The sequence below is a fragment of the Musca autumnalis genome, unplaced genomic scaffold (assembly GCF_047663935.1).
Source record: "Musca autumnalis isolate F117 unplaced genomic scaffold, ASM4766393v1 scaffold_2, whole genome shotgun sequence".
NCBI classification, from domain to species: Eukaryota; Metazoa; Arthropoda; class Insecta; order Diptera; family Muscidae; genus Musca; species Musca autumnalis.
In genome coordinates this window covers 227,330,162-227,356,669 of record NW_027411755.1, presented here as the reverse complement: position 1 = coordinate 227,356,669, position 26,508 = coordinate 227,330,162, and the positions used below count along the sequence as shown (strand labels likewise).

General features: G+C 36.5%; 2 protein-coding genes across 3 annotated transcripts in view; one reads left to right on the top strand and one right to left on the bottom strand.

Annotated features, from left to right (window-relative positions):
* The window catches only part of dpp (decapentaplegic morphogen), a 490,893-nt gene that overhangs the window by 8,849 nt on the left and 455,536 nt on the right, over positions 1–26,508 (top strand). The gene's annotated exons all lie outside the window — the stretch shown is intronic.
* Positions 181–651, bottom strand: LOC141392536 (uncharacterized). Its single transcript, XM_073965471.1, has one exon. It carries the CDS (start codon positions 649–651, stop codon positions 181–183), a length of 471 nt encoding a protein of 156 aa, XP_073821572.1.

Below are 26,508 nucleotides of genomic sequence, written 5' to 3'. Positions count from 1 at the left end.
ATGACCTTGAGCATCATCTTATTGTGGGGATGATGTTGATGGCCCCTCTAGCTGCATATTATCTAGCAGCTTTCCGGCATCGTCGATGTCATCTGCATCGTCTTCTCCGTTCGGGCCATGCGATCTTAGTATCTTTACTTCGGCTTCCCTCACGCCAAAGAACAGTTTGTTGCCGAGTCTCTATAGTGCATCCACTCCGGCCTCTGTTATAGAGAGAACCAAACTCATGCTGTTATTGTTCGGGGGTTCAGTGGCGATTACGGACCAATCGTCCATTGTAACATCCTTGTTCATCCTCGCCAGACCTTGTAGTAGTTTCGGGCCGTCACAATCTATCTTGGGCAGCCAAACTCTGGCACGAGGTCTTATTGGGATTTCTTGGGCTGGGATCAACCGCAGGCTGGTGTCTTCCCATGCACCGCTGATCTTAACCATACATTTTTCCAAGAATCCCTTTGAGAACTCGTCCATGCATTTGATTACCCTGTAGCCACGATGAACCTCGCTTGAGTCGAAATGAGGCACGGGAGAATCTTCGTTTGTTAAAACATGTTCCATAACTTTTTCTGACAATTTAGTTTCTACCATGCCCCATTCCGCAGTGGTGATAAGGGACAGCTTTCCCTTCTTGTCGTTAGCCACGGCAACCATCAGGTCGTCCTTAACAACTTCATTGAAGGAACGTTTTATTGCTGAAGAGGCAGTAGTGTTGTGTTGAGGAGTCAAATTTAAGCAAAAATTAATTTTAGTTTCATGTAACAATAAAACATTCTAAAATATCTTGATTTAAACACTATTCTTCTTCAGTTTTTAAACCTAGTCCTTTAAAACAATTTGTTCCATACGCCACATTGTTCGCAACTTGACAAAATTTAACAATTTTTTGTTCCAAACGCCATAATTTTTTGCGAGGAACAATTCGTTTTTGTCTTTTTTTGTTCTATACGCCAAACGGTGTGGATATGGAACAAAAAGCAGACGTTTTTGCGTCCAAAGTGGATATGGAACAAATTGACATTTCTATATCTAGAAAACTATAAGTGATGGAGGAAAACCGACTAGAAATTCAAAAGGGCAGGGTTGAAAACTTTGAAATTTACCTGTAACTCAAAATGTCAAAAATGTATGTTGGAGGGAATAAAAACAAACATTACCAGGATTGGTGGACCTAAATGTACTATGAAGAGATCCCTAATTTTGACAGGTAAAGAAGCGTTAAGATAAGCCGTGCCAAACTTATTATATCCCCCATTAAATATACTAAATTAATATGGAATAATTATTTGTCTTTCTGTTACGAAAGTATCAATGCCCACAATTTTTGATGGAGAAGTTTTTAACCACTGGGAACCATAAATGTCAAATACATAACATCCAATTTTGCTAAAATTTAGATAACAAGTGAGAACGGTGTTCGGCCCAGTCTAACTTTTTATACCCTCCACCATGAACTGTATTAAAGTAAATAGGAACAATTATTTTCCTTTCGTTTATGAAAGTACGAATCTCTTCCTTTTATTCCTTGCAGGAGCAGAATATATTAACTTAGAATTTTCCGAATTAAAATTGTGTATCCTCTGACAACACACAATATTAAAAACAAAAAATTACAGCAATCTTGGTTCAAAAATGTTATAAAAAACCCTCGAAATACATAAGATTGGCATATACATATATGGATAGGTTTTTGCGAGTAAGTTTTTTTGTTCCAATTTACAACAAATTCGATAGAAAAATTTCACTAAAATTTTCAAAAAATCTTAAATGATATGGGGGCTACACTGAAACGTCCACCTATACTGTTTGATTTTTTGCAAGGAATGTTTTGAACCTGTAATAATGGTGTGTAACCTTAGCGAAGACCAAATACCACATTTCAGTTATTCAGTTTGAATAGTGTGGTTAAAAATTTCAACATAACAAAAAATGGGGAGTACCGTTCTCTGGAGGCTGTAGGAAATCGTTGACTTGTACCGAAACATTTCTGGAGGAAAGTTTTGTAACTACAACTAAGACTAAATAGCAAATTTCAGTCATTTTAGTTGAAGAATGTGGCGTAAAACTATAAAGACGTGGACCTACACCGACATATTTCAGGTGGAATGTTTTACACCTCCAACGAGGACTAAATACCAAATTTCGGTTTGATAATGAAGCTGAAACCTTCAAGATACCAAAAATTGTGTGGGACCCTTCTACGGAGTCTATATGAAAACGTGGACAGAATTCTCTTCTGGAATATTTTATACCCCAAACGAAGACTAAATACGAAATTTCAGCCATTTCGTTGACATATTGATTTCACAACCTTGAAAATACCGGAAATCAGGAGGTACCGTTTTATGGGGACTCTATGAATACGTGGACGTAGACTTACAAATTTCTTGTGGTATGTTTTTTACCGTAATGAAGACTAAATACCAAATTTCAGCCATTTCGGTCAGATATTGAGGCCACAACCTTCAAAATAGCGAAAATCGTAAGGCATCGTTCTATGGAGGTTATATAATGACGTGTTCATATACCGACGGATTTCAGTTGGAAAATGTTGTACCCCCAACGAAGACTAAAGACCAATTTTCACCCATTTCGGTGAGATATTAAGGCCACAATTTTGAAAATACCGAAAATCGAACGAAATAGAACGGTACCTCAATGGGGGACTATATTACCGATATAGCCCATTTTTAATACCTAACATCCTAGGAGTGATTGAATCTTCTATACCAAAATATAAAGCCCTATCTTAAATGTTGCGAGCTGTATTGTAGCTGAGACTACGATTAATATTTCCATGTCTGAGCATATTATGGTCGTAATAAAGGTTTTAAACTTCAAGTATGTATCCGTTTCAGACAATTCGGATTTGATTTAGCCCTGCTCGTCTGGCTGGCTGAGCCGCTCGATAACTCTTGAATTGGTCATCCGATTTAGTCCAAACTTTGTCTGATGAACAGGATAAGTTATGAATTAATTATTCGATTTGCACATCGTCAAAATTCTTCCAAACGTACATCAAGTTTCAAAAAGGTCTATGTCGGACAACACCTTCTTGTACCTACCTCACAAAAGTTCAGTATGTTCGCTCAAGTGCCATTTAAGGGCTGTTCGAGGATAGTTTTGAAAATTTTATCGATGTTACACCTTATGGTCCTGTTTGTGGGGCTCGAACATCTCACCGGAATTTAGTATTTAGTCTTCGTTGGGGGTATGCAACTTTTCACCTGAAATTTGTCGGCATAGGTCTATCCACGTCTTCATATAGCTTCCATAGAATGTTCCCTCCGAATTTTCCGTACTTTGAAGGTTTCAGAGTCATCAAATCGAAATGGATGACATTTGGTATTTAGTCTTCGATAGTATTCCGAAAGAGAATTATTATTATAGGTCCACATTTCCGTATAGCCCCAATAGAACGGTACCTTCCGATTTTCAGTATTTTAAAAATATCCAACTAAAATGGCTGAAATTTAGCAGCTATTCTTTTTTGGGCTTCCACACTTTCTCCCAGAAATTTGTTGGCACGTTTTGATATAGCCCCCATAGAACAACATCTTCCGATTTTCCGTAATTTTTAGGTTAATGTGGATATATCTTACCGAAATGACAGACATTAGGTACTTTGTCTTCTTCGGGCCTACACAAGTTTCCCCCAGAAATCTTGTCGTTTTGATATAGCCCATAGACCGGTGCAGATTTTCGAGAATTAATCGCATTATCCTAGATCAAGAGGTAACATTTGGTATGCAGTCTTCGTTGGGGATATACATCATTCCTGCTGAGAATTGTCGGTATACGTCTACCCCAAAGAATGGTATCTCCAGATTTTCGGTATTTTGATGGTTTTAGTCACTTATCTAAACAAAATGGCTGAAATTTGGTTTTTAGTCTTCGTTTGTCGTACAAAACTGCGTAAGATCGATAGAGATCCGCGTTTTGATATAGCCCCCATAAAAGAGGTGTTGTGGGATTTCCGATAGGAAGACACACCGATACCGCTCGATATCACTGTAGCGACTGTTACTTTGTATTTCGGATTTTCAATGGGTTGAAAACTTCGAAGCTTAAAAAGGTCAATATAGCTTCATCTTTTCTTATATTCGCAATATGAAAATACTTTATGGTTGTACGTAGTTTGAAAGTTGTATACTAGGATGACCCAAAAAAAATTTGTTGGATTTCCTACCCCGTAATATTTTCCATTTGATCCAAAAACATTATATATGAACTTTTATGGCAATCGGTTAACGTTAACCCGTGTCAACCTAGCGATCTTTATTTCCATTGTAATTTGTATGGTCCAATCGTTGAAAAAACTTTACCAGTTCATTACTGTGGCTAAAAACCGATTTCGACAAAAACGTTTTGAAAACTGGATCGGATTTTGATATACATAGCTCCGATATGCATATTTGGCCGATTTTGGGTATTTTGGGTCCTATATAGCTATATAGAAATCCCATCCGATTTTCAAAAATTTTTTTAGAAATCGTTTTTAGCCCAAATAATTAACTGGTAAAGTTTGTTCCTACGAAATTTTAAAAGCACACGCTGAATTGGGACTTTAATCGAACCTAAAATTTCTTTATTGGGTGTCTTTGGTTGCACCAAATAATCTTTAAGAAATCTACATTAATTGGGGCCTTTGATTTCTCTGAAGAAACTGTAAAAAATGCGTTTATTGGGGGTCTTCTAAAAACCTTCAAGAACTCTAATATTTTACGTTCTTATTTGCTTTCAAAAATCGTCAAAAAATTCATGCTTTTAGTGTTTTTGGTGGCTCCAAAAATCTTAAGGCAATCCACCATGAGGTTTTCGATTCGCTCTAAAATCTATAAAAAAATACGTTTTGTGGGATCTTGGACCTTTATCTTCCATGTTTTATGGTCATATAAAAAAACATGAATAAAAATCCCCACTGAATGGTCTCTTTGCTTTAACCTACCTATCACATATTCAGCCCTGGCCTTAACTATGTCTTTCTTTACTTGTCATAAGTATTGTATCACGCTGCGACCATTGAAATGGAACCGCTTAAATGTCAGCTAATTAGAATAATAAAAAATCAGCAAGAGAATAAATTTACAATTACCAAAAATGGCAACTTGTTACGATTTCCTGTAGGCTGTTGATGTTTTTTTTTTGTTTCTTTTTCTTTTGCTCCTACTTTACATTGATGTGAATAAAATTAAATTTTCGATTAATTGTTATTTGAATTTACCGCTATGTGACGTTTTATTATAATAATGTATGTAGGATTATTTTATAATTATTACAAAAGCATAATGTTGCAAATTTGATATGATAACATGTTCAATTCATCGGATTCTTAAACAAATCAATGCTTAAGATTGATAAGAAACTTTGCCAGTACCAACATATCTTTGAAGGAATAAACCATCAGCAGGTACCTGTGGGAATGAACATATAAATATCTCTTCTGTAACATAATCCTATACTCCTTAACTGTTAAATTTTTTCCCACCGGATAAACAAGCTTTTAATCATCTGCTAACTTATTACTCATTAAGGCGTCATTGAGTTCACTGATTAGCTGCTCCTGATATGAGGCTCAATTCTATTTCTATGAAAATGTGGATATGAGATGTATAAGAAAAATAAAAGTCAAATGAAAAATTTTATGAATGAAATATTTTTCATTTCAAATATTCATAAAATCCAGCCCACGATCTTGCTTATTATTTGTGTCTTTGCTGCTACCAGAACAAGAGCTGAAATGTTGTTTTCTGCTTTTGCTGAGCATATTAAAATATTACACTTGTACCAACGATGTTGCTAGTTTTCATTGCCCGTTTTTTCTTTTTTATTTGCTTCTTCGTTTAGCTTTAAAACTCCAAGAGTAAGTTTAATAGAACAGGAACATTCGTCAGGGAGAAAGAAAAATTCACTTTGTTTGGGATGCATTTAAAATGCACCCAAACACAGCAAAGCGCCAAAGCCAAAGCGGATAACAAACAAAACTTGTTCATTGGAATTTTTTCAATAAATCAAAACAACAACAAAAACATGCACACACACACCTGCTTCTGTTTTATTTACCGTTGCAACCGTTTCACGAAAATCGAAATCGAAATAAACCAGAAAATAAGCCAAATATTTGGTTTCGATTTAACTTTCGGCTTTTAACTTCCTGTATTGCAAGGATACACCGAACACTAAAACAGGTAAAAAGAATCTGTCAGCTTTGCGGACTGAGATACGTGGGCTACTAGAAAAGTTTTTGACCTAATAATGAAAACGCGAATATTTATCACCAAAAATAGTTTTATTGTTTTGTAAAGAATTCTCCAGCATGATTTATACACTTTTGCATGTCCTTAAACCAATTGTCGAAGCCCTTCTTCCACTCCGATTGAGACACCTCCAAAACATGGTTTTTGAACGATTCAACATCATTTATTGGAGAAAAAAATTGTTGATCATGCCTTTTTTCTTGAAATGTGGAAATAAAAAGAAGTCAATGGGTGCCAAGTCAGGGCTGTACGGCGGATGACCCATCAATTCCACGTTTTGTCCGGTCAGAAAAGGCGATGGTTTGGATCGATGTGTGAGAGCTCGACTTGACATGGTGCATAGTGATTCTCTTATTCGTTTCGAATTTCTCCGAAGACTTCAGGCAACCAAATTTTGGTGTACCAAGCTCTGTGTGGAGTTGTTTTTTTTTTCTCCCATCGGACGCCTTCCCAGTTGGTGAATAGGGGAACGCCCATCAGTATGGTGGATGGGGCGAACCAAAAAAAAGAGTGAAATGGCAGTGTCTGTTCCCATATTGGGCGATTGCAAATAGCGTCTGTACTCCAAAGGAGTGGTAGACGGAAAACTCTAAACCCTTTAGAAGGCAACGGGAAACCACTGAAGTAATATCCCATAGAAATCGTACAATAATACTTCAAAATTCGTTAATGTCCGGATACCGGATTTGCAAATAAGAAGATGAAACATAATTAACATGATCGGTTTAGCCGAAGAAACAGGCGACAATTTGCTTTGAAGTATTTCTTCCATGAAGAACTTTCGATGGATTTGGCCGATCTTCGAAGACCCACATGGTCGATTTTTGTTTTGTTTCGGGCTCATACAGATAGATCCATGATTGGTCATATGTGGCGATCTTATAAATTTCGTTTGAAGCACCGCGATCGTATTTTTCAACATTTCTTTGCACCGATCGAAGCTAGTCTTTTTTTGAGCGATTGTCAACTTCTGCTGGATCCAACGAGAACAAACCTTTTTACGGAGAGGTATTCATGTAGTATCGAATGTATGGTGGTGGAAGAAATGCCCAAATATGCCTCTATCCCACTTGTACTAGTTCCAAAACGTATGAGTAACATCATGATAACGTGTGATATTAAGTATATGGAGTCTGTTCAAAGAAAAAATGTGGGCCATTGGAACTGCGAAGTAAACTAGATAGTTCCATATAGTTCCTTTGGCACAACTCTAATTTTTGGACGACCTTTGTTACCTTCGTTTCAAATGCAATTTTGTTTTTTACAACGCTCAATCATTCATGGCTTTCCATTTTTTGTAAATTGATTTTTTGAAGTCACTGTAAACAACACAACGTCTGGCCGTATGTCATACTGCCCTGAGTACGTTTATGCTAAAAATGTTAAACTTTCCAAGGGAAATGTCGAATGGAGCCATTCAACTCTTTTTATACTTAATTAATTTTATAATTAGTTTTGTCATTCCGTTTGTCACACATCGAAATATTCATCGGAGACCCTATAAAGTGTATATTTTCATGATCAGGGTATTCTAAGTCGATATTCTAAGTCGATATAAGCATGTCCGTCTGTTGAAATCAAGATACAGCTCGCAATTTTTAAGATAGAGCTTTGTAATGTGGAACACACGTTTATATTACTCATAGGATTTTTGATACTGCAAATTGACTATATCGGTCCACGTTTTGATATAGCCCCCATAGAACGGTACCACTCTACTTTTGGTATTTTGAAGGTTTTAGCTTTATTATCACACCGAAATGGCTGAAATTTGGTACTTATTGTTCGTTGTTGATATATAACTTTCCCCCAGAATTTTGTCGGTATGGGTCCACGTCTTCATATAGCGCAAATAGAACAGTACCTCCCGATGTTCGGTATCTTGAAGGTTGTGGCCTCAATTTTCCTCCGAAATGGCTAAAATTTGGCATTCAGTTTTAAGTGGGGGTACGAAACTTTCCCCCAGAAATTTATCGGTACAGGTCCACGCCTTTATATATAATCCTTTGAAATTGCTGAAATTTGGTATTTAGTCTTCGTTGGGGTATTCAACATTCCCCTCTTAATTTGTCGGCATAGGTTCACGCCTTCATATAGCCCCAATAGAACGGTACCTCCCGATTTTCGGTATTTTGAAGGTTGTGGCCTAAATATTCATCCGAAGTGGCTGAAATTTGGTATTTTGTCTTCGTAGGGGGTAAAAAACTTTCCCCAAGAAATTTGTTGGTACAGGTCAATGCCTTAATACAGCTCCCATTAAATGGTACCACCCGATTTTTGGTATTTTGAAGGTTTTAGCTTCATTATCGCACCGAAATGGCTGAAATTTAGTACTTAGCCTTCATTCCCCCAGAATTTTTTGGTATGGGTCTACGCCTTCAAATAGCCCCCAAAGAATGGTGCCTCCCGATTTTCGGTATTTTGAAGGTTGTGGCCTCTATATTCATCCAAAGTGGCTGAAATTTGGTATTTAGTCTTCGTTCAACATTCCCCTCTTAATTTCTCGGTATGGGTTCACTTCTTCATATAGGCCCCAAAGAACGGTACCTCCCGATTTCCGGTATTTTGAATGTTGTGGCCTCAATATACCTCCGAAATTGCTGAAATTTGGTATTTAGTCCTCATTTGAGGTATAAAACCTTCCAATGGAGTTGGTCGGTATAGGTACACGCCTTCATAGAACGGTACCTCCCGATTTTCTGTATTTTGAAGGTCGCGGCCACATGAACCCACCGAAATGGCTGAGATAAAGTAAACCCCTTTCCGACTGAATTTCGTAGGTAAAAGCCCACGTTTCGATATAGCCCCCATAGAACGGTACCTCCCGATTTTCGTAATTGTGAAAGATATGACGTCAATATCCCAACGAAATTACTGAAATTTGTTATTAAATCATTCATGGGGTTATAAAATTTTCCTGAAAAGAGTTATCAGTAAAGGTCCACGTCTTCTTGTTTTACGGTTTTTTTAGGTTTTGACCACATTATCATACTGAATTATCGGAAATTTGGTATTTAGTCTTCTTTGGGTCTAAAAACTTTACGCCAGAAATTTGTCGGTATAGATCGACGTTTTGGTATAGCCTCCATAGAACGGTACTTCCCGAATTTCGGTATTTTGAAGGTTAGCGACAATGTTTTACCGAAATTGCTGAAACATGATATTAAGTCTTCTTCAAAAACGAATGGAAACTAATTGTTCCATTTTACTTCAATACCACTCATGGTGGATCGTATAACAAGTTCGGCTCGGCCGAACTTAAAGCCGTTCTTACTTCTTTTTGCTATATTTTGCCAATTCGGGTGTTTTCTGATTTTTTCTTCCGCTTGCTGACTCCATCTATACCTTGGGCATGTAGTCCTGCCTGTACCGCTATAATCATCGATCATTCTCAGGACATGGTCTAGTCAACGCAATCGTTGCAACTCGATGCGTTTAACTATACTGATGTCGTTGTATAGGTGATGCAGCTCGTGATTCATAAGACGTCGATATTCACCGGCAACGCGAATTGGTCCATAGATCTTTCGAATAATTTCCCTCTCGAAAACACTAAGGACTGCCCTATATGATTGCGCAAGCACTCATGCAAGTAACATGTGGCTCTTTGTATATATTGTTTCACTTCTTTTGACCCTCGCATCTCGTATAACCTTTTCCAACAAGACGTTGAAGAGATCACACGACAGGCCGTCTCCTTGTCTGAAACCTCTTCTGGTAGAAAACTATTCGTAGAGGTTCTTTCCTATTTTAATTGAGGACCGAGTTTCAGTTAATGTCAACTAAAAAGCGGAATGGGCTTTATAGGGATATCAAAATCAGACATGGCTTGGAATACCTTTAAATGTATAGGGCTGTCGAAGGCTGCTTTATAATAGACAAAAAGATGGTAGGTGTCGATATGAATTTCTTGGGTCTTTTCCGGGACTTTTCTCAAGGTTATTCTCTGGTTAGTGGTATATTTGCCCTGTCTAAAGCCACACTGAAATGGTCCAACTATTTCATAGACCATTGGCTTAAGTCGTTCACACAATGTCCATGTACTGTCTTATCTTGCAATATGAAGCAGACTTATACCCCTGTATTTGGAGCACACAATTTTATCGCGCTTCTTGTGGACGGGAAATAGGATGCTCATGTTCCAGTCGTCGGGTACAGGCTCTTCCTGCCAGATGGTGCTGACTAGCTGATGCATACACCAGTGTGTCGCCTCCAGTCTTAAACAGCTCTGCTTGTATGCCATCGGCTCCTGTGTCCTTATTATTCTTCAACCTGGTTGCAGTTGTCTGTACCTCATCTTGGCTATGCGGTATATACTTAATACAATCTTCAGGGATTGGATCTGTGGTATCTTCGTTATTTTCGCTAGCATTGGATACCAACAGTTTGGAAAATGGTCTTTCCATAACCGAAGCACACTATCTGTTGTCAGATTTTCCTGCTCGTATCCACATCAGATTATCAGATTTTCATGCCTGTATCAAAACCATCACTTTGATGTTTTAATCTTTTTAATCTGACTTCGTTGTGGCTCATGTACCTCTCGATTTTTTCACACTGCTACTGATTGTAGAGTAGCCCAATACGCCGCACTCTTCTCTTCGGTAGCAGCACGGCACTACCGGTCATACCATGGATTTACGGCTGTTTGCCTGGAATGCGCAATACTTTGCCACTGTGCTGGTATGTTATCTGGACGAAGGGTGTTTTCATTAAGCAATTGGGCTAGTTGAGTGCAATATGCAGTGGATATCTGTTGTGTTTGCAGCTTACCGATGCCCAACATAAGCGTGGATGTTAATCTTTATAAAAAACAAAAACAGAGGTATAGCCTCAGCCTATGTGGATTGAAATACTTTTTTTCCGAAAAAACTTACTTATTTAGTGGGGTTTTCAAAACAATATGGATAGGATTAAAGCGCAAAAATTTGCGGGGATATCGATAGATAGGGTTTTTTAAACTGAGTTTCGACAATATTTAGAGTACCATTTTAGCGAATATTTCCTAACTTTTGTAGGGGAGGTATCGGAAGGTCCACTCCTTCCACCTTCGACTTTCATCTAATATTCGAAGAAATATTAGATATCCAAAGTATGGACGCAGTATTCGGTTCGAGCTCTCCAGTTACTACATATCGTCGGTGTCATGCTTAAGTGTTCCATACGCCATTTTTGACATTTTGACTTAAATGTACCTTAAAAGGTTTTGAACCATGCTCTTTCAGATTTTTTGGTCGGGTTATCTCTATCTTTTATAGATTCTGAGATATTCAGATGTTAGTATGTTCCATATACGCTTTGTGACCCAAAAAATCTTATCGGTTTGTTCCATATCCATAAAGCCTGGCGTATGGAACAAAACAATTTTGAACATTTTAGATCCATATCCATGTCGTTTGGCGTATGGAACAAAGAGATACGAATTATTCCGCACCAAAAATGATGGCGTTTGGAACAAAACAATGCCCATTTTTGCCAAGTTACGAATAATGTGGCGCATGGAAAAATTGTTTTAAAGGACTTTGTTTAAAAACTGAAGAATAATAGTTTCTATATCCAAATATTTGTGAATATTGTATTGTTATATGAAAACGAAAATTTATCAATCCCTAGTTTAATTTAAAAATCCCTAGTTTAAAGATAAAATTTTGATGTAAGTCCACAAAAATATACGCAAAAACGTCAATTCGTCTTGAAGCTAGTGTGGACACCGACTACAAAAATGGTATTATAAGAAAATGCGTTTAAATGTTTTAGGTTACCTTAGAAATGCGACATATCAATCCGTTTTTTTTTTCCGATCGTAATTTTTACCACAAAAAATAGTGGTAAGTGGAGGCATCCCTTAAATAAATGTTAAGGAAACCTAAAATAATGGTCCTTATTGTATTTATATGAGAAAAATGAATATTTAATTTAAAGTCCTGATTTTTAAACTCCACAGTGGCACTTCATATAAGGGAGGTGGAACACGATTGATAAAAAGTGTTTTGGTTGAAAAGTGACAACACGTGTACCATGTGACACAAACTGCCAAAAACATGAAAAAAGATCCCATGGAACAATTCAGTAACTTTTTGCAATTATAAAAATTGGCCATAACATCAAGACTATTACAGATATCTCACTAAAATAAACTACTGACATATTTTATGAGTTTAGTTAAGTAGAACTGAGCTCTTAAAGTATTGGATTATTGCACCATTTTTATCCTGTATGGCCTTGAACATTAAGTTGAGTTTTTCTCGAATCAGGTAAATGGCGTATGGAACACTTAAGTATGACACCGACGATATGGCGCCATAGGGGGTTTTTACAACTTTCGGGCTTTTTCTCAAGAATATGGACTTGCCCTTGAAAAAACGTTTACTGTCGTAATTGAGGCAGCGAATGCATGTTGCTTCAACAAAAATCAAAGTGATCCGAGAGCAGGTCTTAACATGAATTTATCCAAAAATGTGTGTGGGAGGTACCCGACGGAGTGGAAAAATATGATCCATATTTGCTCCCATCAAAAGTTATCGTACGCACAATTATTCCGAACATTTTTGAACTATTGTGGGGAAGGTACCTGAAGGAGTGGATCGATATGGCTTATTTTCGAACTTAAACTAAGTTTGCACAAAATATTACGAAGGACACATTTTGAACCGAAACGGCAGATCCGTTCGAGAGTTATCTTACCCTGAGAAAATAGAATGGGCTTGCGCCTGATGAAACTTGTACCGTCGTATAAGTTGCTGCAACAAAAATCAAAGCGATTCGAGAGCAGGCCCTAAACTGAACTTTTCCGAAATTTTGTGTGGGAGGTACCCGAAGGAGTGGACTGATTGAGTCCATATTGAAACCTGATCTAAGTCTGGTACACATTTCACGATGTGCAAAGTAAGGACCAAATCGGTTACTCCCTTCAAGAGTTATCGTGCGCAAAAATTTCCGAACATTTTCGAACTTTTGTGGGGGAGGTACCTGAAGGAGTAGACCGATATGGCCCATTTCCGAACTTAAACTAAGTTTGGACAAAATATTACGATAGCCAAATTTTGGACCAAATCGGGCTCATCCGTTTGAGAGTTATTGTGCGCACCAGCAAGCCAGACAGACGGACAAACATTGCTAAATCGACTCCAAATTGTCTGAAACACATTTCGACCAAACATACTTGTCTAAAACCATTATTTCGATGAGGCACATTTTGCCCTTATGAAAGTGTATATGGTAACATGGGGCGCCTTCGCCACGTTTTTGTTCAAAATGTTCTCATACCGACACCGTTAAAGTTTTTTCAAATATTATATTTGGTACAAATATTAGCGTATCTTGACTATATGTTTTGATATATAAGTGGTTATAATTTTGATTTTAAAATATTATTTTTGAGAATTTACAAAATGTCTAAGAAGTGGCGAAGCCTCCCCACCCATGGGGCAGCTTCGCCATCGATATTAAACATTTTCCAACGAACTCTAAAACTGTAATTTACAATACTTTTTCGTTAAATATCAACATTATGCGAAAAAGGAATATGTTTTCTATTGAATAATCAAAAATGATTCTAAAATTCACAAATAGTAACCGATTCTAGCGGTTAATTGAAGTAGGTTCCATGAATTTAGGTACAAAAGTCATAATATAACTAAAACAAGATACGTTTATGATACTATTGGATTTTAACTTCACATTATAGTGTGGTATATCTATGGCATAAATAATTGAAGTTAAACATGACAAATTTCTGACATTAACCCACCACACCCCTATCATGGCGTAGGCGCCCCACTCCCAACATATCCCATAATATGAATATATTGACATTTGTTATTGTTTTTTTCATGCAAGTTATTGGGATTTCTATTCTTCAGTAGTTGTCTTCTAACAGTATAAAATATGTTTTTGATATCACAAAAGGTAAAGAAGATATCACAAAAAACATCTACCATAAATATTTTTCGCAATACCCTCAAAACACAAAACCACGTGCGTCCGCTATCATACTTATGATACAACTGCCAACTTTTAGGAGATGATAGATCTTCATTGAACTCATAATTTTGCCTTTAACGGATTTTTTCTAGCACTTGTATTTTACGAGAAAATCGGCGATGGCGTACCCGCCCCAGTGGCGAAGGCGCCCCATGTTACCATATATATAAACCTTTCTAGCCTAAACGCTGAGGGTATAAAAATCAAATGTCGTTCGTTGTTAATGGCATCAGTTGAGAAAGGCTGGACCGATTTGGATAATTCTTTTTGTCAACTGTTCGCCATAACCCGACTTAGGTTTTTATGCGAAGAAAACTGAACCACGCCTACTTTTTTTCAATTTTCAATTTTTATTTCTTCTTCAGGAACAACTGAACCGATTTTTCTGAAATTGTCAGGGAATGTAAAGTGATGGTCCCCGGTTAAAATGGGGTACAAAGTTTGTTGAATTTCGCCCACTTTTTAAAATATATTAAATCTACAGAACTATGAAACCGATTTTCCTGAAATTTTCAGGGAATGTACAGGTGAAAATAGAATGCATATTTATCACGGTGCTCTTGAAGCAACTTTAAGTGGAAGGTGCTTACACCTGGAAAGTTTTTGCGGATTCTGAAACTACAATGTTCATAGATGAAAAATATCAAAAAACAAAAAAATCGTCGGATCGCCTTTTAAATAAATCGCGATTCAAGTTGACATTTTTAGGGGTAAGACTGAAGAAAATGCTATGAAAATTCTCCACAAGATTGACCTTTATGGTATTTTGGTGTGGTTTACCGTTTTTAAGATATAGAAGTCCAAATTGGGACAATGCACTGACCAATTTTGTAGAGAATTTGCACAGCTACAACATTTACTTTAGTCACATTCCGATATTACTTGCGGTTTTCAAGCAAACTCCTGAAGACCTGTGGAAAAATGATGATAAATGATTGATCTGAACTTCTATAATTCAAAAACGGTAAAACCTACGAAAATATTAAGCAGGTCAATCTTTTGTACAGAATTTTCACTACTACAACATTTTCTTGAATACCATTTCGATAGGACTTGTGTTTCCAAGCAAAATCGTGAAAACCTAAAAAAACTCTAAAAAAAACTTTAATCGCGATTTATTTTTTTGTTTTTCTCATCTATGAACATTGTTTCAGAATCCGTAAAAACTTCCCAGGTGTAAGCACCTTCCATTTAAAGTTGCTTCAAAGGCACCGTGATTTTGAATTTCGAAGGGGGCGGGGTACTACCCTTTGCCATATCTAAAAAAAACGCAATATTTTTATAAATGAAAATCAAATGCCGTCATAAACCAACTTAGGTTTTTATGGAATGAACATTTTGCAACCCCCACTTTTTCAATTTTCAATTTACATTTTTTCTGCAAACACTACTGAACAGATTTTCCGGAAATTGTCAAGGAATGTACAGGGATGGTCCCCGAAAACAGGCTACATATTTCACTGAATTCCAGAGGGGGCGGGGTACCTCCCCAATGCAATATTTAAACAAAAAACCATATTTGCTAAAATTACGCATGTATCGGTTTAATAATTTACGGATTAATCTACAATCTAGGTACTCCTTTGGGCCTAAAAACCCAACCACGCCTGTTTTTTTTTTTGTAATATGTTATATTTCCAATACAACTGAATCGATTTCCATCAAATTCACAGCAAAAGCTCAATGTTTGCACTTGTTATAAAAGAGAAGGGGTACTTCCCCACGGGTTTCTTTTAAGCATTGTATCTGTAAGCCAAGCTTATGATTATATCGGTATAAGCATATGGTATTGTGTACCCTAGGTACATATTTGGAACCAAAATGCCGAACCACGCCCACTTTTGTAAATATATTATAGCTTGAAAACTGATGACCACGTCAATTTTTTTCAATACATTATTTTTCCCAAACTATTGAACATAATTTCATGCAATTTTCAGAAAATGTTCAGGAAAGTCCCATGGTCCAAAATGCTATATATTTGTAGACGAATTTCGAGGGCCTATTGTTTTATAATCGCTATATTTGATAAACTTACGAGGGCATCGGCTTGCAAATTAGTTTTAGAGACGACGACGACATGTACGATGATAAATCCAGCATCAGTGGGCGAAAAATCCGACAAAGTCCGTAAGAGAAAAGTAATGTTACAGACAAAATCTGTTGATAAATTAATTATCCTCCTCGGTTTGACAATGGACCGAAGAAGTGAGGTAGAAAATACCTATTTTTGAATTGTCAAGCATAAAGTCCATAAAATGTTGTCATTACAACTCATTACGACGGGCCAGCAACGCTGACCGGGGTCTGCTAGTATCTTCAGCAACTTTCAAAGTATCTTCAGCAACTTTTGTAGGCATATAGCATTGTACTTTGTTGACATATCCTACAGTACTCTTGAATCAAGTTAATATTACACGGTCAGATATCACCATTTTTGAAACGAGATCGTTACGTTCTTCCATATAATAATGTCAACCAACATTTTCTTTTCCACTGCCGATTTCTATGGGAAGTTATTCGCTTTTACTACATCTTATTTCGCTTATGACTAAGACGTCAATATATTCCTCACGAAAAGAAAAGGTCATTGGATATTATATCTTGTTGTTGTTAATTTTCAGTGTCTTCATTTATTAAGTAGTTTTTATTCCAGTTAAGAAAATGATTGATCTGCTTTAGACTATCCTAGCTGCTGGGACTGTCATCAACAGTTGCTTAGAAACGACATCTCCTTGTGGTTTGTGTCTTTGCTAATTTACTTTTGCCATTTAGTTCTAAATGACGTTATTCCTGCCATTGTGTTGTCCTCTAAGTGTTGTTATTGAAGCCGATGTTGTTTGTAGTAAGTCGGGAAGCATCGGATGGATCATCTTGAGGGGGATGTAAACTGAATTTTTATAAATATTCCAAAACCACTTAGTACAAATTTTCCTCCTTGTACGGGATTCGGGATTAAGATTAGAAGAATATGAATGTTTTTCTTTCTCAATGATATTTAACCCCATTTCTGATGCTACCATTTACTATATATTGCCGCAAACTTATGTAGTTCATACAACAAACACAACATTAGTCACTTCTTCCATAATTAGAATAAATTGTTGTCGCAACCATTTTTTAATTTATTGCTAATAATATTTTCCAAGAAAAAGACTGTTTTGTAAAACTTTGTTATGGACTCGAGTGGGCTCTTGGAATTGGGTGGTGTATCATGGAAAAGTATGTAGAGAATAAAATAATAATATTTACATATCGTCGGTGTCATGCTTAAGTGTTCCATACGCCATTTTTGACATTTTGAGATAAAGGTACCTTACAAGGTTCTGAACCATGCTCTTTCAGATTTTTTGGTCGGATTTTCTCTATCTTTTATAGTTTCTGAGATATTCAGATGCCAGTATGTTCCATATCCGCTTTGTGACCCACAAAATCTTGTCGTTTTGTTCCATATCCATAAAGCCTGGCGTATGGAACAAAACAACTTTGAACTTTTTAGTTCCATATCCATGGTGTTTGGCGTATGGAACAAAAAGAGACAAAAACGAATTGTTCCGCACCAAAAATGATGGCGTTTGGAACAAAAAATTGCCAATTTTTGCCAAGTTACGAATAATGTGGCGCATGGAACAAATTGTCTTAAAGGACTTGGTTTAAAAACAGATGAATAATAGTTTCTAAATCCAAATAATTTTTAATATTGTATTGTTATATGAAAACGAAAATGTATCAATCGTTTAAACAAAAAATCCTTAGTTTAAAAACAACATTTTGATGTAAGTCCACAAAAATATACTTAAAAACGTCCATTCGACCTGAAGTTAGTATGGACACCGACTATAAAAATGGTATTATAAGAAAAACGCGTTTAAATGTTTTATGTTACCTTAGAAATGCAAAATATCAATCCGTTTTGTCCGATCGTAATTTTTACCACAAAAAATAGTGATAAGTGGAGGCAATCCCTTAAATAAATGTTAAGGAAACCTATAATAATGGTCCTTATTGTATTTATATGAGAAAAATAAATATTTCATTTAAAGTCCTGATTTTTAAACTCCACAGTAGCACTTCATATAAGGGAGGTGGAACACGATTGATAAAAAGTGTTTTGGTTGAAATGTGACAAAACGTGTTCCATGTGATACAAAATGCCAAAAACATGAAAAAAAGATTCCATGGAACAATTCAGCAACCTTTTACAATTATAAAAATTGGCCATAACTTCTAGACTATCACAGATATCTGATTAAAATAAACTACTGATATATTCTATGAGTTTAGCTAAGTAGAACTGAGCTCTTAAAGTATTGGATTATTGCACCATTTTTATCCTGTATGGCCTTAAACATTAACTTGCGTTTTTCTCGAATCAGGCAAATGGCGTATGGAACACTTAAGCATGACACCGACGATATGACAGATTTCTGTTTTTCACTTGAAGTGAAACACACAAAAACAAAACAAGAACAGTAGTAGTTTCTGTTATTATAGTTGTATTTATGACAAAATGACAAATAGGCAGACAGATAAACAGTGAGGCAGAGAAAAAGAGAACAAAATATTTAACCGCAAGACAAACACGCTCAATATATGTAGCAGCAAAACCGTAGACGCCAGACTTGGTTTCAATTTCATCCCACCAGAAAACACCGCCACTAACACCACCACAACCACTATCATCACTACTAACAACTGCTGCGGTGGCTGTTGTCGATGTTGTTGCGGCTGTGGCTGCTGCCGCTGACAATAACTCAACCAACGAATCAGCCTGCCTGCCTACAGCCGTCTCTCTCCTCCCGCGAATAACTACTAACCCCATCCATCCATATGTTTTTCATCCCACTGATTTGTCAGCCATCAGAGTCAGAAGCTAATCCAAGCCAAGTCAATCCAACCCAACCACCCCCGGCCTTGCGGAATTATTATTGTTTTTATTATTATCTTAGTCTATAACATTTCGTAAGGTTCACATGGCGACAACGCACATAACCAGATGAGTGTACAGTGTTACTGTCTGTTGCAGTTGTTGCTATAAAGCATAAAAACTTAAGTTGTGATTAATTCTTTAGAGCAGTTTTCGCTATAGATGTTTATTTTTGAGGGACATATTGAGTTATTTGCTAAAACCCCCAAATGTATGTTATAATGCCAATGCTGCAATAGCCTAGGGTCAGTGATCTGAGGCGTATCGCCACAAGGTTTTATAGAGGGATATTACTTTGACTATTATTAATATTAATTTTAGTAAAAAGCCGAATATCCTTATGCGAAGCATAGTTGTGAGCTTTCCGAAGCGTCTGCGAAAGACGAATGTTGACGAGAAGTAAGCCAAGTTTATGGAAAAGAACGTACAAGTTCGATATTACCATACCATAAGAAATGTCAGGATGCAATACATGAGCCTGTCTGTAGGTTTGGAGTAAGTTAGAGGTCAAAATATCTCCTCGCAGATCTATGCTGATAAACGAAGGAGCAACTGTAATTCAGATAAATTCTAAATTGTTCAACAGCAATTTTATCTGCGTACCGGCCCGACAGAAAATTCAATCGAACAGACCTAACACATAAAGATACAGCCCCATTTCATCTTAAGATTCTTTTTTCAAATCGGGCACGATAATTTTGATATTGGAGAACCAAAAAAAAAAAAAAAAAAAAAAACGCTAACCTCGGCATCAACACTAGAGAATGGCCGAAATATGAATGGCAGGAAATAGCGCCACCCAGACGCTACACTTCATAGCAAAGATCACAACCGCTGCGACATCCAGTGTATTAATGGTACATTACGAATAATTACAATAGCGGGAGTCTTGTTTTTGGGCTGTAAATCTGTAAACATAATTGACATCAGTGGAAATGTCAGTCGATCATCTGAACTCCATCCCAAGTCATGACATTTTGAAAAGCAACATCCAGCCATCACCATTAGAGGATGACTCAAATATAAACCCAGCAAAATGTTCGATGCCAAAGATGTCATTAGCATCTTTTTAGCATCTTCATCGATGAATTTTATATGAGCGCGGACCCCAAAAGATTTTTGGATCCAAAGCATGTCATTTAGACCAATGTTTTGGCATGTCATTTTCACCTTTTCTTTGCAATGACATTATAATTATGACGAGAGTTTTAACAACTTTGGTTGTGATTTCGAGTCTCCGACAACATCAGGCCTATTGTAAATAATTAATCTTATATATTTAGGAAAATTTGTATAAATAAAAACACAAAATTCATCTCTATTGGATAGATGGAATGAGTTCAAATGCTGGTGAAAAGATCGAATCTTTCACGGCTTCCTTTGCATGGATTCAAATTCTGGTGAAAAGATCGAATCTTTCACGACTTCCTTTGCATTTGTTCCAATGCTAATGGAAAGATCGGATATTTCACGACTTCGTTTGAACCAATGCAAAAGATGCCATGAAATCACGTTATCGCGTGGAACCCCTTCCCTCAAATTTTGCTGGGAATGGCAGGAAATAGCGCCACTCAGAGGTAAATGGCAACACTGAAATAGCAAAGACCCTAACAATTGCAAAATACAATGATGCAATTAGGCATCTATCGTTATCTGATATCAACACCTAGGATGAAAAATTCTTTCAAAGTAGTCCCTCCTCCACATCTAATCCCCCTTGACATACTAAAAAACTAACTCGGCATCAAGACTAGAGGATAACCCAAATAATAATGACAAGAAATAGCGCCACGCCGAGTTAAAGGCCAACGCTAAAATATCGAAGATCCTCACCACTGCAAAAACAATGGTGCGTTGAGACCAGGCAACGATAGATATCAGTCCCATCATCTAGGATGAAAAATTATTTCATCCTACAGATGAAATCCATCTGAAGCGCCTGACTTTCTAAATGATATGTATGATCCAGAGATAAATGGCAACACTAAAATAGCATAGAAGAAGCATCAATAACACGGCGGCGTGTTTTATGCACCGGATTGACTTGGAGAAATCTTCAAACAGAGACCGTCACCTCAACAATTATGTGTTTGTGTTCGTTTATTTTTTTACCATGGGAGATACAATTTATCCCGGAAATTCGCTCCGAGCTTTTTTGGTCCGTGCTGGGATAGAGATGAATCCCGGGCCAGTATAGATCTTTTCCGTTTTCCAGATCCGCATCCAAAACATTTCAACAATGGTGAGATGTAATGGACGTATGGAATGGGTGCATTTCCGAGGGTTCTCTGGCCTCAGTCGCACCCTGGATTACTGTGGTAGTTATGTTGCTGCGCCAGAATCACCCAGTGTGTCTCAAACTTCGTCGTCCGATTCTTCGTGGAATACGAGATGCCCCCGCAGTCTCCCAAAACCACAACAAACGCAACATCTAACACCACAACTTCTTGTTGTTCAGCGGCCCGGAAATTCATCATTCCTGCAATACAATTGCAACAGTCTCCGCAAAAAGGTCAGCGAAATTGTGGAAAGGAAGTTTTCTAGTCGCTGCACAGAGCGAAATATGAGCACTTTAGTGGAACTTTACTGATAACTTTTAATGTAAAGGACGTAGGTTACCAAAATTTTGCAAACATGTTTCTTACGTATGTGGGCAGCATGGGGCTCAATATGGGCCAGATAGACCCGCGGTTTCCAGTAGCCCCCATATAACGGTGTCGCTACTCTTTACGTATAAAATGCATTTTTCAATCGATTTTGCTGCAAATTTATATATCATGGTTTTAGTGGATAGAAAACTTCTCTACAAAATATTATCACGATAGCATCGCGATTTCGTATATTCCCCCATCGAAATATTTTGAATGTTTAACATTTTCCATTTATAAGCACTTGACATTTAATGTTCTCAGTAGCAGAAAACATCCAAACAAATATTATCCACATATATCCCCGACTTTCTATTGCCCCCCAAATAATAGGTCCCCCAATTTAAGGTATATTTTAGGTGTTAGATTATTATTGCCAACTAGGTTAGTTTATTTTATATTTTGTATGCAGTGAATAGAAAATGTTATAATAAAGCAATTTGCAACATGCTTTGGACCTAACTCTTTCGAGCATCTAAATGCATTAAAAATAATAATTAGAAAAACATATTCTTTAGATATTATATTGTCATTAAAGTAAAATACATTTTGTTTCCTTTTTTTAATGTACACAGTACTAAATGAAGCGATTTTGTCTGAGGATGATATTGTAACACTGTTTTGCAAATTAGTCCAACAATTCTAAGACATTTGATGTAATTTCACTATATTTTGTTTTTGGTGCTTTGCGAAGCCTTGCAATGTATGGATCCGATGAAATAAGTAGCCGAATTAATTTTACGACCACTATTTATGCATTCTAATATTACATGAAAATGTTGGATCACTCCAGTAATTTCGGAAGATTTTTCGGAATTTTTAAAAAATTTTCTCGCTGTATTGCCATTGTTTGTGTTTCCGGTATTCTGTCTTGGAATATTGTTGAATACATTTTTTTCTTTCTGCAACTTTTTTTTATTTTCTGTTCCGCGTGCTTGCCATATCTTAATATCCTGTTTATATGATATATGTAATATGCATTCAAAGAATCTTATAATAGGATTCATTTAATTTTTTTTATATATTTTGCAGATGCTGTTCATATCCTTTGGTGTAGCACCACATAAGTAGCATGTCTGTGAGGATGTACAAGATGATACAGCATTTCCAACTTTACCGTCGATCATGCAAAGTATCATATTAGCTGTAACTTCAAATTGTTTACCATCTAAAAATATGGGAGTCGGAATAAGTTGATTTATTTGTCTTTCACAGTGTTTACTTCTGCGGTAATTACACCGACTGTTTCTTTGGCAAACATGAACTTGATAGGACGACAGTAGCGTGTAGACGAGGGTGCAGAGTTTTTCCAAATTTCTAAGATGCTTTCTCCATTATCATTTACGATGCACAATCGAATTGGTACCATTGATATACTAAACATACTGTCATCAGAACTTTGTATGTCTGTAAACTTTTGCCGATAACTAACCTGATCAGCTCCATCACAACCCCATTTCAAGATAATATTTAATTTTTCAAAACTTGATAGGGAACTTAGAATCCCTTCTAGCCCTGAACAGAGTCTTGTTACACGCAGAGAAAAAAATATGTTTGATCCAACAATATTCCAAGAGCAAAATATGTATTGTTAACATATTGTTGGATTCCTCATGTAGTATTGTAAATCCAAAAATAGTTTGTGTCAACTGAACAATATTTCTCTCTTTTCTTCGAAAATTTGTTTCTCTTCTCTCGCTATTCGATGCCGTGTTGAAAAAACAATTTTGGTGAGTTGTGGTGTGTTTGTATGACATGCTGCCTTTACCTTTGTTTTTGTGTGTATGTACTTGTGAGACTCTTGTTTTTATTTGTTTCTGTTTTGTTTCATTCTTCTTTCCTTTTCATGTTTGTTATGGTGTTTAATTATTCCTTATGTTGTGGTGGGTTCTCGTGGCTTTTTGTTTGTCTTTGTTGTCAGCCAATGCAGCAAACCATGTATTGTGTTCATCAATGATTGCAATATTATACGCGACATTTATATCCAAGTTATGCGAAAAGTGTATATGAGAAGTATATGCACTCAAATCAAAAATTTTTGGGCTGGTTTTCTGTATTGACAATACTTTTTGTAAACAAAATTAGATTGTGATTGTTCCTACAATCGGTATTGTTAACGATTTTAACAATATTGCGGAAATTCGAAAGTTGTTTTTGTTTTCTATGTTTGGAGCAAAATATGGTGTTTTTGGATTTGGATTACAATGTTTGAACAAAACAAATACATTTTTGGAACCAAAACATATATTTTTGTTCCAACAAAAGCGAAAAATATTTTTTCTCTGCGTGTACAGTATGGTTTACAAGCGACTTACATCCAAGCCATTTAGCATTTTTATTGCTAAAAAAGTCAAATTTCAACCACATTTCTTCCATTTTTTTTCTTTATAGTTTCAATTAAAACAGCAAGAGTAGTTTTCAAACTACAAAGAGCATCATTTGTTAGAACTGGCGAACCCATTTTTTCTACAACAAAACCACCAATAGCTTCCAATGTCGGTTCTTCTCTGCACTTCTGAAATATACTCTTATGTGATATTTTCGGGGTCATACTGAAAATCATGATATATTACTAAGAATTGCAAATAATCGCAGCTATTTTTTTAATTTTCCAATAGAGGAAGTTCCTACCTTTCAAATGATATAAATTTTAGTACGCTGGTCCACACTGGGTATAAAGAAATCTTCCAAAGAATAAATATATTTTTTCTCAAGAACTTATTAAAAAGCTATTTTTTTGCGGACGAATAACACAAAAACTAAATCATATTTTGCAATTCTGTAAACACCAAAAAAATCACAATTTCCTCCAAAATACAAAAAGAACGAAAAGTCATAGCCTACTGGATTACCATTTGTTACTATCGCTTTATTAACTTAAGTAAATCGATGTGCTATTTATAAATAAAAAAATAATGAATAAAAATCTCAACTTTTACGTTCAATTCTGGTTGTTTCGCGGGAAAAATTGCAAAATTAAGTATGAGGTATTTATGGTGGGATACTTACCTATGGATTTTCATATAAATATCATGATTTGTACGTACTTCAAAATTTGAGTAAAGTTCCACTCATATTCGCACTGTGCGCTGGCACCATCTTCACGAGGAGACGAAGATTTTCATCATCAACACAACAAGAGGTTGGTGTTACCGCTGTGAGCATCCCTGTTACAATCTAGTGGACAGGCTTTCCCTACCCAGGCACGCCAGGTGAGATCTTCATGATCAGGCTTAAAGTGCATTCATACTGATGCAGTTGCGCAGGCAATGTAATGGTACAGTGTGAGTGCAGTGGACATCCCCCCCTCGCAGCAGAAGAATACGAGCTGCCAAGGAAAAAACGAGTAGCTTTAGCCAAGTTAAAAGCCGGAAGATGCCCTTCATGAAAATTGGGACTGCTCGACACTATGCATTTGTATAGCCACGCAGCTAACTGCGCCAGAATAGCAGCTAAGCGACTTTGAACTCACACCACATCAGCTTGGGAGGAAGAAAGACTGTCTTTAACGTGGAAGAAAGGCATATTGCGAAGTTAACCACAAATGAAAAGATTGTAACAACTGATATACAGGCTGCATATAGTATTTTTTCTCCTTTTTGATTTTTTTTTAATTTTCTAATTTTTTTGTCAAAAAAAAAAAAAAAATAATAATTTTTTTGTATTTGAATAGCTTATTTATTGGAATTTGGCCTTTTTTATATATTTGACCTCATATTTTGATGAAAAATAGTAAAAAAACTCAAAAGTTTAAATTTGATCTTGAATTCCTCACAGGGACAAAATAAATTCACAGAAAAGTTATGATTCACGTTTTGGTACAGCCCCCATCTGACGGTACCACCCGATTTAAGGTATTTTGAGGATTTTATCTGCATTTTTGACCAAACTGGCTCCAATTTAGCACATGGAGTTTCAAGAGATCAAATAACTTCTGCATCAAAAATGGTGAAGATAGATCCACGTTTTGGTATAGGTCCCATATAACGGTACCTCCCGATTTAAGGTATTTTGAGGCTTTAGGTCAATTTTTTGACTGAATTAGCTGAAATTTAACAGTTGAGGTTTCTAATGACCAAAAAGCTTCTGTACTAAAAATTACTGATATAGGCCCACGCTTTGGTATAGTCCCCATATAACGGCACCGCCCGATTTCAAGTATTTTGACGTTTTTAGCAACATTTGCCGAATTATTTAGGGTTCCCAGTGATCAAGAAACTTCTCCCCCATATAACGGTACCGGCCGATCACAGTGTTCATGGTGGAGTGTGTAAAAAAAGTTCGGCCCGGCCGAACTTACCGCTTTTTTACATGTTTTTTTGTTTTTGTTGTTTTTTTTTTTTTTTTTTTTGTTAACTGCTTATTTAAGCCAAAGTTGCATCTGTTGATTTTTTTCGTGTTTATGGGAGATAGTCTTAGCTACCTCAAAATTATAGGAACCAACTTTTACAGTTGTCTAAATTTTATGGACGCATTGCGCGTCGGCATCATCAACTTGGTCTTGTCGCCACTTTAGCAGATACTTATTCGACCTTCTTAAAGGTATCAGTTACTTCTTTTACTGATCGACCCATGATAAACATCATGGTCGTCAGCATAGGCAAATAACATGTGGCTGTTAGTGAAAAACTTGCCATTTCTTTTGACGTTTGCATCTCGTGTAACCCTTGCCAGCAGCATGTATCCTTGTCTGAAA

Excerpts from the sequence above, each read along its gene's own strand:
- LOC141392536 (XM_073965471.1), bottom strand. The coding sequence starts at position 651 with ATGGTTGCCGTGGCTAACGACAAGAAGGGAAAGCTGTCCCTTATCACC.